Below are 19,067 nucleotides of genomic sequence, written 5' to 3'. Positions count from 1 at the left end.
AGAAGGGAGACTACATTCTGAAATAATCAAATATAAATGCAGATATTCTTGTTCTGCTTGCACTATTCTCAGTTATATATTGCTGAAGAACAGTTGTGTGGTACCAACAGTTGTGTGATTAACCTCTAAATAACCTGATCAGCAACAAGGCTCAAGAGGTCACAAATTAAACAACTCAAGTTTATGCCCAGCTTCCCCATAGAGGAATTAGCTACATTTTCAAATGCTCAGAAGAAATGCTTATTTTAATGGGACTACATTTATTCAACATTTGAGTTCTTGGTGGAGAAAGGTCTATTACTGCTGTGCTGCAGCCTTACATTGAATCAGAATTTCCGACTCTTAGGCGGCTGTTATTGATCTAAGGTTATCCTGGCCAAATATTTTAATTGGTATTTTAATTGGAAGACTGGAAAAAATACAATGAAGCGTGATGTCCTTGGTATGAACGGAGGTCACTTTCTATGGATTCTTTTAAAAGTGCTAGTTCAGATTAAAACTGTGCTGTAACAAACGGTATTGTGTGGATGAGGGATTAGAGGTGGGAAAGTATTTATCAGAGGCACACATAAGCTGTGTTTGCAGCCTAATCACAAGGTGGGTGGGTGATTCAGGTGAAGTTTTCACATGCCTAAGTTGGCAAATATTGAGTCCAGCAGATCTTGCGTCCAGTGAGTAACTCTAGGATTTATTAAGATCTGCTTTACTACTGATCTGATATGGATTTATGAGTTGGGATGAGTTTGCTGTTCTGAACCAGTTCATCTTCTAGTCTGTTGCAGTTTGATCATTTCATTAAACTTACACGATCTCAGCCTGATCAGGCAGTTTGCTAAAATAACATTATTGTTTTCGATCATTCTGACAGTGTTGCGATGATCGCTTATATAATGGATATTGCTATTTACACTACTGCTGTGGTTATTTATTACCCATCATCAAGTACCCATTTGAATGCTCCCAGGGGTATTGTAATTCGTCTGCCATGCAGTGTCCCATTAATTTTGATGTTTCCCTTTCGTCTTCCTGTATTTTTTAGGAATTTAATGAGGCTTGTGCATGCAGTTCTTTTTTGAGTTTCCCCACTAGCCCCAAAAATGTAACCGCTGCTCATGATGGTTTAAAACCAATTGAAAGTGCCCACTGAGTTGGTGCCAGTGTATAGTGTCACAACTGTCTCAGAGAAGAGGAGACCCCAAGAGTAGGATGGTTTCTGCAGCCCCCACAGGGCGATGCAAGCATGATGCCTGTGGCGATCAGACAGGGTCCCCAGATGTTTCACCGTCTATTGATCCTTGTGCCACCACTTTATTTCTCATTGCCATCACCCAGGCCCTACCTGGTACAATACTGAGTCCAGTCAGGTTTAAATTGGAACATAAACTTCTGTTTATTTATTGCAGTTTAACAAGTGTGTGGTTTCATAAACGGTATCGGTCCATTACAATCATGGGGTGCCTATCCAGACCTATAACTTCCACTACCTGCTCTCACTCACTAAACCACCTCTCAGATATTTACTTGTCCTCCTAGCTCCTAACTGTTCCTGACTCAGCTTATTTTGCTACACTGACTCAACCTCCCCACAGACTCTATCCCAATTCACTCCCACTCCAACCAACCACCCAACTCCCAACAAACTCTCCTTTCGCCCCTCCCAGAGCTGGTTTTATAGTCCCTCTGACTCCACCCCCTGGGTTCTGATTGGGTAACTTGTTTAACTATTTCACCTCCAGCACTCTCATATGTTAATGTCACAATGCCACACATGGGTGTGTGATTACCTGCCACAGAATGAAGGAGCTGTGAGCTCTGGCTACCTTCAGATGCAGAAGTAGCCAGGCAACCAAGACACAGTGGCTTTCCAGGCACTTTCTGTCTCCTAGGGACCCAGTAGAAAAACTAAGAGCTCTCTAACATAACATCCTCCTGTCACTGCAGCTTGCTCGAATTCGACCATCTATGTTGGCCTTGACCTACAGGGAGATGATGTTTTGTCATGGAGCCGAAGGCAGCGTGGAATGCATATGGCTCTCAGGTGGTCCCCCACCCAGGCACTAACCCAACCCAGACCTGCTTAGCTTCAGCCAAGTGGTGGCCTTGTACCTTCAGACCTCACAGGCAGTAACATCTCACCAGGGTGGCAGTGACACGGTATTCTTCTGATCAATTCTTGGGGATTGACTTCCCTCTCTCTCTCTCTCTCTCTCTCTCTCTCTCTCAATACAGTATATACAGTAGTACCTCGGGTTACAAGCACTTTGGGTTACAAACGCTTCAGGTTACAGACTCTGCTAACCTGGAAGTAGTACCTCGGGTTAAGAAATTTACCTCAGGATGGGAACAGAAATCCGGCAAGGTGGCAGTGGGAGGCCTCATTAGCTAAAGTGGTACCTCAGGTTAAGAACAGTTTCAGGTTAAGAACGGACCTCCGGAACGAATTAAGTTCTTAACCAGAGGTACCACTGTGTGTGTGTGTGTGTGTGTGTGTGTGTGTGTGTGTATTCCATCTGTATCTCAATTATTATTCAATGGTTACATTCTTTAGGATAATAATATCCTTTTACAGTCAAGTGGTCCTGAGTTGCTCATAAAAGTTTCAAAAGCAGGGCACGGACCGAATAGATTTTAAGTTCCTGACCTAGAAAATGATTTATCTACATTTTTACCTTGCAAAAATAATAATAATGAGTCGCTGCTGTTTCTCTTGCGTTCTGCATAATCTACCTACTACTTCAGGTCAGATATTGTTTGTATGGTGCCATCTGCTGGACGTATCGATAGGCGCTCCCTAACTACAAATAAACCTGGCATCCCAAACCCAATTATTTGCTCAGGGATAACTGCCCGTCCCACTATTGTAGCATCGCAGCACATCCTGTGTATAGCACCACAGCCTAAGGCTGCTACCTGTTTTGTGAAATGGAACTTTGGGTTAGCTATTGACACTCCCAATCTCAAGTGAATCACTTAAGTGCAGACATAAAACATCTACAAAAGCAGGCACAAAACATCTACAAAAGCTACAAAGGTCTATGAACACTCATGAATTGTGCTCAGTCTTCCATGGCTGTAACTCCCTACTGGTTCAAACATATGAACTCAAGACACGCATCTGTTTTCTATAACCAAAGCATTAAAATAAATTATTGGATAATTTGTTGTGATGCAAAAACAGAGGTGAAGTATCCAAACAGGATATGTGTACAAGGTTTTGATTGCAAAACAGCTATATCTCATCCACAGCACCTCTGGAATTCTATGTCCCTGTTATTGGATAGTTTCTTATGGATCATGCAAGTGACCCATGTGGGGGGGGGGGGAGGGATCAAAGAGGCATTTTGAAGCCTCAGGGCAGTTATCAACTCACCCATGAATGCAAAATGGCAGTTGACCAAAATAAATAAGATCTTCAACTTAATGTATAGAGCAAGGGTAGAGAGATTGGAGACTGGGCTGTATTGGTAGATTTCTGTGATTTATATAGGCAAAGATTCCTGGCTTCCAGTTGTTTAAGAATAGTAATACAGTCATACCTCAGCTCCCGAACGCCCTTGGAGTCGAACGTTTCATCTCCTGAACAATCAAAAAACGAAAGTGAATGTTCCAGTTTTCGAACGTTCTTTTTGGAACCTGGACATCCAATGGGGCTTCCGCAGCTTCCGATTGGCTACAGGAGCTTCCTGGAGCCAATCAGAAGCCATGCTTTGGAAGCTGAACGTTTCGGGAGTCGAACGGACTTCTGGAACGGATTCCATTCAACTTCCGAGGTACGACTGTAATAATAAAAAATGTGGGTCTTCCCCCAACACCCTAATTAGGTTGCTGAAATGAAGAAAGCTTGTGGGGGAACCAGGAGTGGGTGTCTGGGCAAAAGACAGTGAATTTAGTTCTGGAAAAATAATCATTCCTGGGCTAGTCACATCCTCGGGGGCATATCTAATATGTAGTATAAACACTTACAATTGGGAAACGCTGGCCTGTGAGTGCTCCAATGGAGAACAGCCTTTACCAAAGATGTCATGGCCTTTGAAGACACTTGAACTCAGGACTAAAGGGAGAAATGTGCTAAAATGAAGACACGCTTGGCAAACCCTCACCATGATCAACTCCCGCCCAGAAACCAATGTCCCCACTGTGGAAGGACATGTGGATCCAGAACTGGCCTCCACAGTCACTTACAGACTCACTGTTAAAACCATGTTCATGGAAGACAATCTTACTCAGCTATGAGTGATCACCAAAGAAGAAGACCTAATAAATAACAGCCTGAAAATAGATAATAGTTAGGGCATTGCCATTTTAAAGAAGTTGTGGCTTTTCTCTATTCGACTTGACAAACAATTACTATGTTTAGTTTTTAGTTTAATTGTTTGAAAAACAAAACATACTAGAATGTGCTCTTAAAAAAATATCCCAAGAGTTTTCCCCATTATTATTTATTCAATTTATATCTCACCCAGGAGCCCAGAACAGCAAACAGATATACCATTAGAAAACAAAAGCAAAAACATTCCAAAACATTCCAAAAACAATTACAATACAAAACCATCTGAAATCAGTTACACTTAAACATTATTCCACCCAATGATATTATTATTATTAATTCCTGCCCTTCATCTAATGTCCCATTAGCATTAAAACACAATGCAACACAAGTTTGGGTTATTAGGACCAGCATCTTCAGCCAGCAAATTGGGTTTTCTTTTCTTTTGAAATAAAGTTTAAAATGCAAGCAACAAAAAAGGGGCAATGGGCTGCTTTCAAATTCAGAGTACTTTAACCAGGTGACTGCTTTACTAACTTGTAACCTTAAGAAACATTGGGTGGGGTGCAGAAAAATGCTCACACAACGGGGATTGTGTACCCTTGTGCTTTGAGGTGATGGTCCAGGGAGATGCAGTGAGAAATAAGGTAAAGGGACCCCTGACCATTAGGTCCAGTCGTGACCGACTCTGGGGTTGCGGTGCTCATCTCGCTTTATTGGCTGAGGGAGCCGGTTTACAGCTTCCGGGTCATGTGGCCAGCAGGACTAAACCGCTTCTGGCGAACCAGAGCAGCGCACGGAAACGCCGTTTACCTTTCCGCCGAAGCGGTACCTATTTATCTACTTGCACTTTGACGTGCTTTCGAACTGCTAGGTTGGCAGGAGCAGTGAGAAATACAGACTGACAAATCTATCAGTTTTAGTTTCTCTCTGTTTCTCATTTTTCAAATCTTATGTTCAGTTCACAATATTTATAAATCAGTTTGTGATTTTGTTTTTGACCTCCTAATATCATAGCTGTCAACTTTTCCCTTTTTTTAAGGGAAATTCCCTTATTCCGAATAGGATTCCTCACAAGAAAAGGGAAAAATTGGCAGTTATGCCTAATATATATATTTCTGTGTCCAATTTACTCTAATACAATGCATTTTTTGTGTTAGTCTCCTGAATATACCGTAGCCTGAAAATGTTCGGGGGGGGGGGAATGTGGCATCCAATTTTCTTGCAGGAGAGCACAGCAGCCATTTGGGTGCCTTGATCTCATGAGATTCCGCGGCACAATCTCTCCCGAAAGAAAGCATGTATTTTGGGCTCCATGATCTCATGCGGGTCATTTGAATCACCCAGGATCACAGATGGGGAGACATGCATCCCAGCTTTGGGACACAAGCTGTTGGAAGGTATGATATATGCATTTTACTGCATAATTTCCCCTAATATACAGTTTTTTTGTACACATCTCTTTGGGTTGGAGAACAGCATTGCAAAATCAGAAGGGCAAATTTCAACAGTGAGTTGCATTTCAGTTTGTGTATTGTTTCAAGAAATGCAAATTAGGTGGGTCTGCATTAAAACCAACTGTCTCCCCCACCCCCTTGGAGAGAAGGCTGTAGGAAGCAATATTCCATTTGTGCTATTCTAGATCCAAGCCACGTTCTTCACCAAAAAAAAAAAAGGCAGCCAGGTATGAACCTTTGCCCTTACTCAGATTTATAATGAGGAGGTGACACCTCCAGCAACAGCTGCAGGTAGCAAGTGATTTTGTCAATAAACTTAAAATGAATTTTAAAATGGACGAAAGGCACATATAAGAGGAGACCCCCAAGCATAAAAATGGAAGCATAAATGTACTGCACCTTTGGAGACCAGACTATAGGAGCTAAAACTAAGAACAGTGAAATCGCCACCATTCCGAAAGCGACAGGTAAGAAAACCTGCAAAACAGAAAAGGCGTTTGGGAAAGAAAATGTCAGCTATATGAACAAGCATGGGGGGAAAACTGCAGAAAAATAAAATACGTTTCATATTCTGAGCAGAGATGATGCTTGTGCTGCCAACCAACTATTTTGGGGGACAGGTGGTAAGAACTGAAAGAGCCCCAGGCAGAATCTCTCCAGAGCTGCATTATGCAAGAGATTTCCTCCAGACTTCCTGAGTACTGAGTGATCTTCCTACAGTCACTGGGGATGGTATAAATAACTGTTCAGTCATTTTTCACATGTGAAGCTTGGCTTGTCTCCATGCAAGGTGGTCCTGTCTGGACCTATCCTTGCATTATGTCTCATTTGTTTGGTGTTGCACTTTCAGAATTTGCCTTTGATTCTGCAGCCGTAGCTGAGTAAAATGCCTGTCTCCCTTTCAGTACAGGTCCCCCTGCCATTTTCCATATGTGCACAGCATCACTGCTTAGAGTCCACCCCTATATTTCAGACACATTTTCTTTCCCCCTAATACACACCCATGTGCAATGAAAGCTGCAATTCTAACCTCCACCTTCTCTGAATTTAAGCCCCATTGAATTCAGCAGGACTTATTTCTTAATAGACACGGCTAAGATGGCCGTGTAGATCTACCTTTTAAAAACAATTCTATTCAAAATGGCAAACTGTGATTCTGGACCATACCAAGATGTGGTCTTTTGGCAAGGTTGAAACAGAATTCTGTCCTATAATTGCATGCTCTTCACTCAGTAGGCTCACCTCCTAATATATATAGGTTTATATAAAGGTTTATGTAGAAAACCTCTGCCTGGCCCTCCAAAAGGTTTGCTGCCCATCAGTGTATACAATATAGACTAGATGAACCAATCATCTGTCTAAGCATAAGGCAATTTCTAATGCCCATATGTTCCATCTAGTATCAGTGGGGTTGAGCTTACAGTGTCCATAGCATAAAGCTTGCAAGACTCGCGTGATATTTATACGGCAATTAATTAGGTATTTACATTTCTTTTTACCTTATATGGCCTGTGTAGATTAGGCTCTCGGTAGCGGAGGACAATCAGGCTAGTGCAAGTTAATCCAATCATCAGCCAAACGGAGAAGCCAAAATAATTGGTTAAAGCAATTAGGTCTGATGGGATAATAAAAATGGACGCAACGACAGTTGAGAAAATCATGGCTGGCGCTGGGGTCCAGTGGTGGACATTGAGCATGGATACTATGGTGGGCAAATGTCCGGATTGGCTTCCAGCGTAGGTCAATCGTCCGAGTGTAAATACGCTGCTGTTGAGGGCGCCAAATATGGAGATGGCCACAGATGCAGGAATTATCCAGGCAACTGAAGGGATCACCCTGTCGGCCCAAGTGACTGCTACAGCAACTGCAAGGAAACATCGACATCATTAGCAGACTCCTGGTTACAGTTTGACAGCTCTCCTGGATCATCAAGTTTAGTCTCATGTTTCAGTGGCTGCCAGACCATTTAAAGCACTAGCAGTTGGAGGTACTGCATCAGGCTATCATGGCAGTATTTCAAATTGTATACAGTACTTTCTGTTGCCATAAGAGGTGGGGCATTAGCCAAATTATGTATTTATTGCAAACACACACACACACACACACACACACACACACACCACCTTGGTGCTGAAGTGTGTTGCAGTGATGTCATCTGTATTCCCAGAAACAAGATTGTACACCTATAGCAATCAATAATAATGTTGGTCACATTGAATTTATGTCTTCTTCTTTACAACAAACCATGCATCATCACTTGGAAGAGAAATTCATCCATAAATTTCAATGGGATTTGGGTCTCATCCCAAAGCAAAGGGGAATTATTTTATATTAGGTATAGTTCTTAATCCCCTATGCCTGATCGGGATAGACTAAACAACTGACAATTTAAAATGCACTTCCAAAAATCACCAAATGGGGCTTCAGTTAAACACACAAACATAAATCTGATTTTCTGCCTACTGCATGCTTTTTGAACTTTGACTTTATTAGCAAAATCTCTGCTTTGGTTTGCTTGAGACCCTGGCCTGCCTGGTTTTGGTTTGGTTCACTTTTTAATATGAGCCTGCCTAATTTGTACTTCCTGGGGCAAAACCCAAACTGAAACACAGCTATCCTTTGAAATTCTCACTTTTCTAACTTCTTCAATCAAAACATGCATATTCTAGAGGAAATTGTGCACAGAAATGTATAAATGTGAACATAACAGTAACAATATGGGAAATTGTTTATTTAAAATGTTTATATTTGGGGGAAAATACATACAAGAATAAGGAGAAATGCACATTAACATACTGACTTTAAAAAATCACATATTGGTGCAGAGTAGTAAACTGAGCATAAGATTGGAAAAATGAGAAATGGAGAAAACACAATTGTCAGGTCATCCATCTCTATTATCTACTGAATATGTATTATATCTATGATCAGTTCTTGAATAAAAAATGCAAACCAATCAGCCTACCTGAGGAGACAACCTCTTTTGGTGTGAGAACTGTCAAGTATGAAATGTTCACAAGCAAGTAAAACACAGTTATTGCAGGAAGTGTTGTCATCACAGTCAATGGAATGTTCCTGCTGGGATTTTTAACTTCCTCTGAAATAGAAAATTTAGAAGAAGAAGAAGAAGAAGAAGAAGAAGAAGAAGAAGAAGAAAAAGAAGAAGAAGAAGAAGTTATTATTTATTCCCCAGCCACTCTGGGCAGCTTCCAACAGAATATTAAACAGAATAAAACTTCATACATGAAAAACTTCCCTAACAGGGCTGCCTTCAGATGTCTTCTAAAAGTCAGATAATTGTTCATTTCCTTGACATCTGGTGGGAGGGCGTTCCACAGGGTGGGTGCCACCACTGAGAAGGCGCTCTGCCTAGAAATCATTCCAAAACATTTGTTTGTAAAGGGAGAAAGCATACATCATAACTTCTTTTACTAGACTCGTGACTATGCTCTTTTTGTGAATTTCCATATGCTGAATTTGAAAATTGGCACTGAATCTTGTGAAAATTTGCTTTACATTTATTCTTATACCATGTTTTCAGCTGGCATGATTATTGTTATTCTCTATGCCGCCCCCCGCCCCCACGGTATGGTGTTGTTTTGCAAAACAAAGAATTTCGCTTTCATTTATGCTTCTTTGGCCATATTTTCTTTACTAACTTATGTTCCTCCAAGTACCGTGTTGATCATTGCAAAAACATTCCCCATACTATAAAACTAAAACAGAGTAAAATCAGAAAGCATGCATAAGACCATTTTTCTATAGGAACTCCAAGCCAACAGATATGGGGCAAATCGAGGGGTCTCATGCAACAGTGGCCTTCTCTAAACCACAGTGTTTGGGATGTTTCATATGTGAAGCTTTTCTTGAAACGGAAGAGAATTATTTTAAGTGTGTTCATTGCAACTTTGTGGAATTTCAGATCCCAGCCATTGTGTTTTACTGAATCAATTTGCAATGATTACCTCACCGGTTGCTGCTCTGAGAACCAGTAACAATGGTCAAATTGATGCCTGTCAGGAAGTAACTGTGTGGTCCTAGTTCAGTCTTGAGGAAACAGAGCAAATATAAAGACTCAGGACAATAGGTACATTATGTACACTGCTTAGGTTTGTTCAACACTCACAGCAGCTGTAACCAGGTGCAAACCAAAGGGAAGATTTCACCACCACCTTGGAATGCTCCAAGTAGGTAGTTACTTATGTGCCAACCGCTTTCCTTATCTTATGTTTCTGTTCTTGGCACAAATATACATTCCTTGCGCCAGGTATGAGATGGCTGCTTAAGCATAGTTCTGTAGCTTGGCTAACAGTGACCTAGCCCAGCAACAGAGAAATGCAGAGAGCTGACTGAGAGATGGGGAGGCAACAGAGTGACTGGAGGAGGCAGGAGGGGGGGGGACAAGATGCAGCAGGGAGCAGGAGAAGGAGGGTGTTGGGGTGGGGAGTGAGAACAGAGGGTCAGAAAAAGAGAGGGGAGAGATAAAAAAAAGAGAGGGAAGAGATAAAAGTCAAATCCAATAAAGGTATCCTCTGGATACTGGAGAGCCGAGGGTGTAGTGGTTAAGAGCAATAGACTCGTAATCTGGGGAACCGGGTTCGCGTCTCCGCTCCTCCACATGCAGCTGCTGGGTGACCTTGGGCCAGTCACACTTCTCTGAAGTCTCTCAGCCCCACTCACCTCACAGAGTGTTTGTTGTGAGAAAGGAAGGGAAAGGAGAATGTTAGCTGCTTTAAGACTCCTTCGGGTAGTGATAAAGCGGGATATGAAATCCAAACTCCTCCTCCTCCTCCTCCTTCTCCTCTTCTTCTTCTTCTTCTTCATATTGCATGTTTTTTCCACAGATTTCCCTACTCCTCACCACCATCAAATCACAGATCACACCTGGACCATAAAAATCAGCTCTGGTGCTCCCCAGCACAGTCATTGCACAAAAAAACATTCTTTTGGGGTATGGATTCTTATTCATCCTCATATTTTTTACGAGGGATCCCCTCAAAACTGTGGGTCACATTTATATCCACAGGTATAAATTTTCTGGTGATTTGGTTACCACCCTATTAAAAAATCATGAAAATCCATCAGCTTTAAATTGATGATGCTTCTGGCGGTGGTGGAGTCCCATGTAAAATCATGCAAATTTAAGAGGATATATCTGACTTTCACCTAGAGTCTAGACTATATTTTTAAAACCCCAAAGTGTGTGTGTGTCTCTCTCTCTGTGTGTGTGCATATGCATATGCATATGCTTTCTCTTCTGTCTAGCTAGAGAGAGTGGGTACCAGAGCACTCTTTCAAAAAGCCCGTGCCCCAAAGGATTGGCAACTCCTAGATTAGAATCTAGTCCTGTCTGTCTGCAGGACCACCCTGTATTTTCATCATATGTTTCAGTTTTTTTCAGACACATGATCACATATTTTATTCAAGTTTGCACCCCTGCACATGGTCTGTATAGCTTTTTGAAAAACGTCTGGATCTCTTAATCACCCCAAATAGCTTTAATGGTCCCCAGCAGTTCAGGGTGCTTCAGAGAGATCCTGCTTCAGCTCAGAGAAGCCTTAGAATCATCACTCAGGATTTGCCTGAATCCAATGCGTACCTTTAGTGTGCATTTAGGATCTTATACCTCACAACTTCCCTGGCTCACATCGCAATACCATGGTTTCCATCAGGGATGAGAAACCTTTGACCATCCAAGATTATGTTGGACTTCCATCAGCACCACAGAGCATAGCCAAAGATAAAGGATGATAGAATTCAACAACATCTGCAGGGATACTTTCACATGGCTGAAACTGATCCAGAATTGGGCCTAACACTTATCTATGCGTTCCCTGATTGAATGACAGTAGCTCAAACATTTAAAACAAACAAACAAAAAATCCTGGTTCAGAAATTCTGTGTGATTAAACAGACTGCTTCACTGTGCTCAATCCTTGTGAATTAGTTGTTTACTGCTTTAGAATGATCCACCCTGCAGTGTCTTCACTCCTTCTCTTTCCTTGGCCTAGAAAATTATTGCTTCAGGCCTGTATGAAGAAACCAGCCAGGAAGCTGTACAGGACTCTATTCATCATCAAGAAAAGTCACTGACACCTGTGTGGAGCCTCAGTTCCATAATCAAGACATCACAACTGCCAACTGAAAGCAAAAACGAGAGATATACCTGACAAATAGTTGAGAGACCACCAGCCGCCATATGCATAGAGCCCCTGGTAAAACGCTTCTGCAACCTGTGCAGCATTTGGGATCTCTGAGCCGAAGGCATTCTCAAATCTTGCTACGTTCTCTTTCCTCCCCCTGATCAGCAGGACAATCCCGCCAACGGCGATTACAGAGAGCGCCATCATCTTCAGGACGGTGAAAACAGTCTGCACCCAAGCAGCCATCTTGACACTTCGACCGTTGAGGATCCCCAGGCACCAGAGGACCGCCAAAGCCAGACATTTCTTCAGCACGTCGGGAACCGGGCACTCGCCGTAGAAAGGCTTGGTAGCATACTCAGCAAACAGCAAGGCCCGAGCGGCATTTGAGGCGGGTTTGTTGAACACTGAAGTCCACAGAAAGATGAAAGCCAAGGGAGAGCCCAGGGCTCTCTTGATGTGGCTGTATTCTCCTCCTGAGAACGGTAAAGCGGTGCCCAGCTCTGCATAGCAGAGAGCGCCCATCAATGATACGATGCCACAAGCTGTCCAGATGATCAAGGCAACGCCAACATTGAGCAAAGAATATTTCAGCACTCCAGTGGGGGAGACAAAGATCCCTGCCCCTACAATGGTGCCCACGATAAAGCTGGCCCCTTCAAAATATCCTATGGTTCTTTTGAGTTGCATCTCGCCATTTTGGCTTTTATTTTCTTCACCCACCTGATCACACCCGTCGTTCCCCATGGCGCTTTGTTTTCTTTTGCTGTGATTTCCACATACACACACCAAAAAAAGAATCGTTAGCAACCCGAAGATCCTAATCTCCTCCTCTGACTGCAGTGAAACGTTACTTGGAACTGTTTGCAAGGTCATTACAAACCTGTACCCTCCTATGTTTAACAGGAAAAGTGCTGATGATTAACCATGTTGTTTCGAGGAAGCAGGCTGGGTCATAGAAAATAGCATTCCCCATCACCAGCGTGTTCTCAAATTAAGGCAGATTTTCTGGAACAAAAAGAGAACTGAAACACAGCCGTCCTTGGGAATTCACACTTCTCTGAATTTTGCAATGCAGTTCTTCAGCCAAGTAAAGTGTACAAAAAAGGCATATGCTAGTTAATCTGTGCATAACAATGCATATATTAGCCAATGCCAAATATATTGCTCTGCTTTGGACCACATCAGCAATTGGGGTCTTGTCATCTGGGCAGCCCAGGACCTCCATATACAGTACCCAGGCTTGTGCCCCAAGGAGGGTCACTTTGGTTTGACTTCACCTCCAGAGGTGGACTCCATTGTCTGTCGAGACAGAGGGATACCAAAAAAACAAGCAAAAATGCATTAGGTTTTTTGTGAAAATTGCTTTGCAAAAATGTGGATAATTAGCAAAAATGCATTGTATTAGCACAAGTTGCTTTATGTGGATAACGGGCAAAATTGCATGCAAACGTGTGCATTAGGAGAAATTCACACTAAAATGCAAGGTTGGGGAGGCTGTCAAGGCAAAGACAGATGGAGCAAAAACTCTTGACGGAGGAACCTGACTGCGTAGTAAGCTGCAGTCCTAATGTGAAGGAACAAGTCCATCCTGAGTCCCTGAAGGGGGTGAGCACAGATAGGGAAGCAGACCTCATTCAGTGGACCCCTTTACTTCAAAGCTTGCTTACCTGGAATGTGCAAAGGTCCTGGAAGAGATCTACAAGGAGGGTTTTCCTTTCTTTATATTTGTCCTACGAAATAGGCTGAGGTGGGGCTGCCAAGAAAGGAACAGCTTTACTTGAACAAGTCATATAAAGCCTACACTTACTGTTTGCAGGAGAGCTCTTGAGTTGTTTCCCTGCCATAGACCTGGGTATTTACAGAGTGCTGTAACACTTGATGTTCCCTGTGACTGTGTCCAGTATATAGGAGAGCAGTGAGAATATAGGAGAGCAGTGAGACTAAATACCTTTCGATACCAGGGATGCGGGTGGCGCTGTGGGTTAAACCACAGAGCTTAGGACTTGCCAATCAGAAGGTCAGTGGTTCGAATCGCCGCAACGGGGTGAGCTCCCGTTGCTTGGTGCCTGCTCCTGCCAACCTAGCAGTTCAAAAGCACGTCAAACTGCAAGTAGATAAATAGGTACCGCTCCAGCAGGAAGGTAAACAACATTTCTGTGCACTGCTCTGGTTCACCAGAAACGGCTTAATCATGCCGGCCACATGACCCGGAAGATGCACACCGGCTCCCTCGGCCAATAAAGCGAGATGAGTGCCGCAACCCCAGAGTCACCCATGACTGGACCTAATGGTCAGGGGTCCCTTTACCTTTTACCTTTCGATACCAACAGAAGCCATGACTGCTAAAGTTGTGTAAGAGTGCTCGAAACATATGGTGTAGACCAGAAGAAAAATTAAAGAAATTTAGAGTATAATTTCAATAGTACAATATTCTAGCTTAAACTGAAAACGGTAAGACAAGGGTACATTTCCACTTTCCCTTAAACAAGGCTTCTACAAGCAAAATTGCGTATTTGTGTTAGACGAGGCCAAGTCTTCCGCACGTGCTCAATTATGTCTGTAGAAACAGAGGCACCGCTGAAAGAAACTATTGGCAATTCCCTGGTAGCAAAGTCTATCCCAGTTTTATACTGATTACATTTTTTGATCCAGAGTCTCAAGTCGGATCAAAGGCAATTATAGACATTTGTTCCAAGTATCTGAGATAACAAAAGGATTTGTCTATAAGCAGACAGGCCTGTGGGTAAACAGGGGAGCTGGAATCTGATTACACAGCTAAAATCTGATTGCACATTCAGATTTCCTTCCTCTTGGAAATGTTTAGAATCGTAGAGTTGGAAGGGATCCGAGAGTCATCTAGTCAAATGCAGAAATCTCAACACACGGTCCCCTATCCAATGTGAAACCATACTGGACCCTGCTTAGCTTTGTAAATATGTTTTACTGCTGTGACACTAGGATCCTCTGCCTTTTTTTTAGTAAACCTTATAGAAAAGATAACCAAGGACATGATAAATGTGTTGCTCGCTCCTGACCGCAGGAATGCAATTAATGGGTGAAAATGGGAAGTAGATTTTGGGAAAGCATTAAGAGAAACTTCATAAGTGTGGACCTGGATGAGCAGATGCCAAAACAGACAAGGATCCTTCACCTTTAATAGTTGTATAGAAGAAGGGAAGTACAGCTGATGCTGCTTTTTATGCAAGCTTAAAAGCAACCATAAAACTTCCTACAAAAAAAGAGCGAAACAAAGATATTTGGGTTCATTAACTCAGATCAAACATAAACTCAGCAGGGTATACTGGATATCAAGAAATAAAGTATAAACAGAAATATTAATTCTTCCATGCATATTTCATCCAAAACCTGCCAGCATGCAATAAATATCTGATTAATCAAATTGATGTGCTTTGTCATTACTCTCCCCTGATTATTCATTACAAGAGGCATATGGTCATAAAGCTTTACTGACTCCTTATTGATTTAGCAAATGGTCTCACTGGATCTCAGCAGCACATCAAGGACTTCATATGTGCCATTTATTTAAACAAAAACCCCTAAAAATGCCATCTGGCACTGCATTGTGCTCCTTGATGATTCAGATACTGATTTTCTTCCCTTTTTTATTGCATTTACAGCACAATCCCGTGTGTGTGTGTGTTTGTGTGTGTGTGTGTGTGTGTTCAGGAAATAGTATTGCGCTGAGATATGTGAGATGTACCCTCAGGGATGCAATTCTTCTTAACTGGTACTTAACTGAGAGTAGGTGCTATTGAATGGGCATCTGATTAAACATGTATAGGATTGCTGTCATAAACTGATAGCAACGTCTATTTCTCCCAGTCTACCAGTAGCCAGCTTAGTCTAAGGCAAGAAGAGGAAACTTTTGGCTCTCCAAATTTGGCTGAATTACAACTTCCATCAGCTGCGGCAAGCATGCCCAATGGCTAGGGATTTTGATGATTAATTAAATTTATATACCACCTTTAATCTGGCGATCACAGGGCAGTTTACAAGTTTTATAAAAGTGTAGGTTTGTTATATCTATTATTATTAATTAAATTTGTATATCGCCCCTCAACCATAGATCTCAGGGCGGTTCGCAACATAAAAATACAAGATAAAAACACAAAACATATAATATAAACAAGAACCAACCCCCCCCACCAAAAAAAACTCCCCTTCCCCCACAAACACATTTAAAAGGGAATAGTTTTCTTGTGTCCTAAAGCAATTTACAACCAAAGTAGAAATAAAATCCCATGCACATTATTAAAACAGACTTAACAGTATATCAAGGGATGCGGGTGGTGCTGTGGGTTAAACCACAGAGCCTAGGGCTTGCCGATCCGAAGGTCGGCGGTTCGAATCCTGCGACGGGATGAGTTCCCGTTGTTTGGTGCCTGTTCCTGCTGACCTAGCAGTTTGAAAGCACGTCAAAGTGCAAGTAGATAAATAGGTACCGCTCCAGCGGGAAGGTAAAAGGCGTTTCTGTGCGCTGCTCTGGTTCGCCAGAAGCTGCTTAGTCATGCTGGCCACATGACCCGGAAGCTGTACGCTGGCTCCCTCGGCCAGTAAAGTGAGATGAGTGCCGCAACCCCAGAGTCAGCCATGACTAGACCTAATGGTCAGGGGTCCCTTTACCTTTACCCTTTACCTAACAGTATATCACACAGAAATGTCTTTGGCACTGAAACAATTACAAGACTGGTGTCAGGCAGGCCTCCCTGGAGGCAGCATTCCTGTTGTTGCCACGCTCTGGACTTACAGTGGTACCTTGGTTTGCAACCATTTTCGATTACAACAGTTTTGGATTACAACCACGTCAAACTGAAGTGTGTCCCCCTTATTTTGGATTACAACCCCCTTTTTTATTACAACCATTTATTTATTTTTGGAGGCCTCATTGGCGAAAGCACAACTTGGGTTACAACCTGTTTTGGTTTACAACCGGTACCTCCGGAACGGATTATGGTTGTAAACCAAGGTATCACTGTACTCTTGAAGTTGGCAATCACAGAAGGGCCTCAGATCTCAGAGTTCAGGCAGGTTCATGGTTGGAAAAGGCAGCCATACAAAACTATTAATGGACCTTGTAGAAGGCGGTGGCAGAGCTCCATCTCCATCTGCCCCATCCATCTGCCTCCCGCCCCAGTGCTCCTCTGCTTTCCTAGCCTGACCCCAGAGCTAGACCGTCCTCACCCAGCTGGTTCGTTTCCCTTCTGCCCCTTGCATCCGAGGCTCTTTTCCAATGGATGGAGATGTAGCCCTGAGTTTATGCCAGTGAATGGACTTTTTCTCCCACTGGCACTGTAGTGTTTGGGCATTTCTTGTGCCACTTTGTGAAGCCCTGTGCGATAGTGGTAGCCAACGGATGGGAGTTGTGGTTCAGCAACATCTGGATGACCAAAGGTTACACTAAGGAGTAGCTATGACAAACTGTGCTAAAGTCATAACCCAGCCTATTTGACTAAGCCGCGATTCCAAGATTCCATTCTAAACTGTGCATGAAGCCCTTTTTGAGAAAGTATGAAGCTGTGCAGTCCAGGAAATCACTTCCACAGATGCCTTCCTGTGTTACTGAACACAGAAGTGGTTTAGTATAGAAGAAGCAGACAAAACTATCACAACATAAAGGATTTCTTGTGGGACTGCACTTTCTGCACTTTTGGGCGTGGATTGTATAGTAGTCAGTACTTGTATAGATGATCCCAAGTCGTATGTGTCAGACCATCTCAAAGACTCCAAGATAGCTCCAACTGAATGGTTCCTGAACTTGCAGCAAATCCAGACAAGCCAGTGTCTTCAAGCAAGGAGGCCTCATAAAGAAAAGGAAGAAGACTACTACTTGCCTTACTTTTAAAATTTCACAAATCCATCTTCGAATCTTAAGTTTACGCCTCCGGAGCCCAATATATATGACCACTGCTGCTTCCAGATTGCCACTATTTTGTAACTTGAAGTGAAGTCAATTCCTGGGCAACTTTGGGTTGTGTCATTAAAGTGATTTTGGCACCCTTGCACAATAAACCTGCTTTCCTCCCCAAAATAAAATCAACACCAGACTTGTGGTGGTAAACAAAGTGCAAGATAGCAAATGCTCCGGATATGACATTGTACTACGTCCCTGAAAACAAATCAGAATGGATGCTCAATAAACAGCTGACATCATATAAATGCCCTGCAAGTTGTGTACAAACAGAATCAGGATGAATGCTCAATATACAGGTCACCTGTAAGCAACCCAAATCACCAAGCCGTGAGGTTTTCTATCATGGATTTATTTGGTCATTTCCATTAATGAATGTATTGCATGATCCGCTGCCCTCCATTGATTCTAATGTGCAGTGTTGGGGAAAGGAGGACAGAGATAAATCCAGATTGCCCCCTCTTGGGTGACAACCATGATTAAGACACTGGAAATTAGGCACATACGCATTTCAGCTCATTTAGTATCATCACAGATGGCAACGCAATTTGGAGACATGTGTGCCCTTCAGATTAATGATGGGAAGAAACTCTTCATTTTCTGGAGGATGGCAAATATCTGTACATGTGCCTTATGAGAAAGAGTACATATTTTCCCTAAGGGGTGCCAGCTATGTCACTCAGGGTTCTTTTAAAACTTTTTTTAAAAAATGTATTTTATTTCTTATTTCACTATAAGGTCCCAAAGCATTTTGCAGCAATAATATATACAACTATATAAAGCAGTTACAGTAACAAAACAAGAGAAGTGTAAAAACATTTATATGCAAAGCATATGAAACAATTCCCTATATAAAAACAATGAAAACATTTAAAAACAACTGAAATAGCTTCCAAACAGATGCAGAACCTGGGGAGATCAGATTCTAATCAGCAATCCCCATACAGCTATAAAGCTCATTGGGTGACCTGAGTCCAATTGCCATTTCTCAACTGAACCTACCTCACATTTGTGGGGGGAAAGAGGAGTGGAGGACCTTACACAAATGTCCCACTCAAGCCCTATTCTCACATTATGTAAAGGGTGTTGTCATGTTTATTTTGGAGTGGGGCTGCACTTTGATCTTGACACATCAAAGAAGCGTTTCAGTTAAGCGTGTTGCAAACTTTGTATGAGAAATCGGGTTGGCAAAAACAGAACTCCGCAGCACCACCTGGTGTCACAGTGTTAGAACAACAACACATATAAAGCACTTTTTCTTTGTCAGT

General features: G+C 42.4%; 1 protein-coding gene across 1 annotated transcript; it reads right to left on the bottom strand.

Moving 5' to 3' along the window:
• Positions 1-4,423: 4,423 nt before the first annotated feature.
• SLC7A13 (solute carrier family 7 member 13) lies at positions 4,424-13,624 on the bottom strand. Its single transcript, XM_083449783.1, has 5 exons — positions 13,538-13,624; positions 11,891-13,169; positions 8,690-8,821; positions 7,224-7,588; positions 4,424-6,201 (listed from the first exon to the last, which is right to left on the bottom strand). The coding sequence occupies exons 2-5, from the start codon at positions 12,741-12,743 to the stop codon at positions 5,968-5,970; spliced, it is 1,584 nt and encodes a 527-aa protein (XP_083305909.1). The 5' UTR covers positions 12,744-13,169; positions 13,538-13,624; the 3' UTR covers positions 4,424-5,967.
• Between the last annotated feature and the right edge of the window lie 5,443 nt (positions 13,625-19,067).

The sequence above is a fragment of the Podarcis tiliguerta genome (assembly GCF_965153285.1).
Source record: "Podarcis tiliguerta genome assembly, chromosome: 7".
NCBI classification, from domain to species: Eukaryota; Metazoa; Chordata; class Lepidosauria; order Squamata; family Lacertidae; genus Podarcis; species Podarcis tiliguerta.
The sequence above is the reverse complement of the archived record's forward strand: the minus strand, read 5'-3'. Positions and strand labels throughout refer to the sequence as shown.

What these genes read in the sequence shown, in the direction of transcription:
- SLC7A13 (XM_083449783.1), bottom strand. Translation starts at nt 12,743, where the DNA reads ATGACCTTGCAAACAGTTCCAAGTAACGTTTCACTGCAGTCAGAGGAG. An exon ending in GTCTCTCAACTATTTGTCAG is followed by an intron (nt 8,822 to 11,890) that starts GTATATCTCTCG and finishes TTTCTATTTCAG; the next exon opens with AGGAAGTTAAAAATCCCAGC. An exon ending in AAAAGAGGTTGTCTCCTCAG is followed by an intron (nt 7,589 to 8,689) that starts GTAGGCTGATTG and finishes GTTTCCTTGCAG; the next exon opens with TTGCTGTAGCAGTCACTTGG.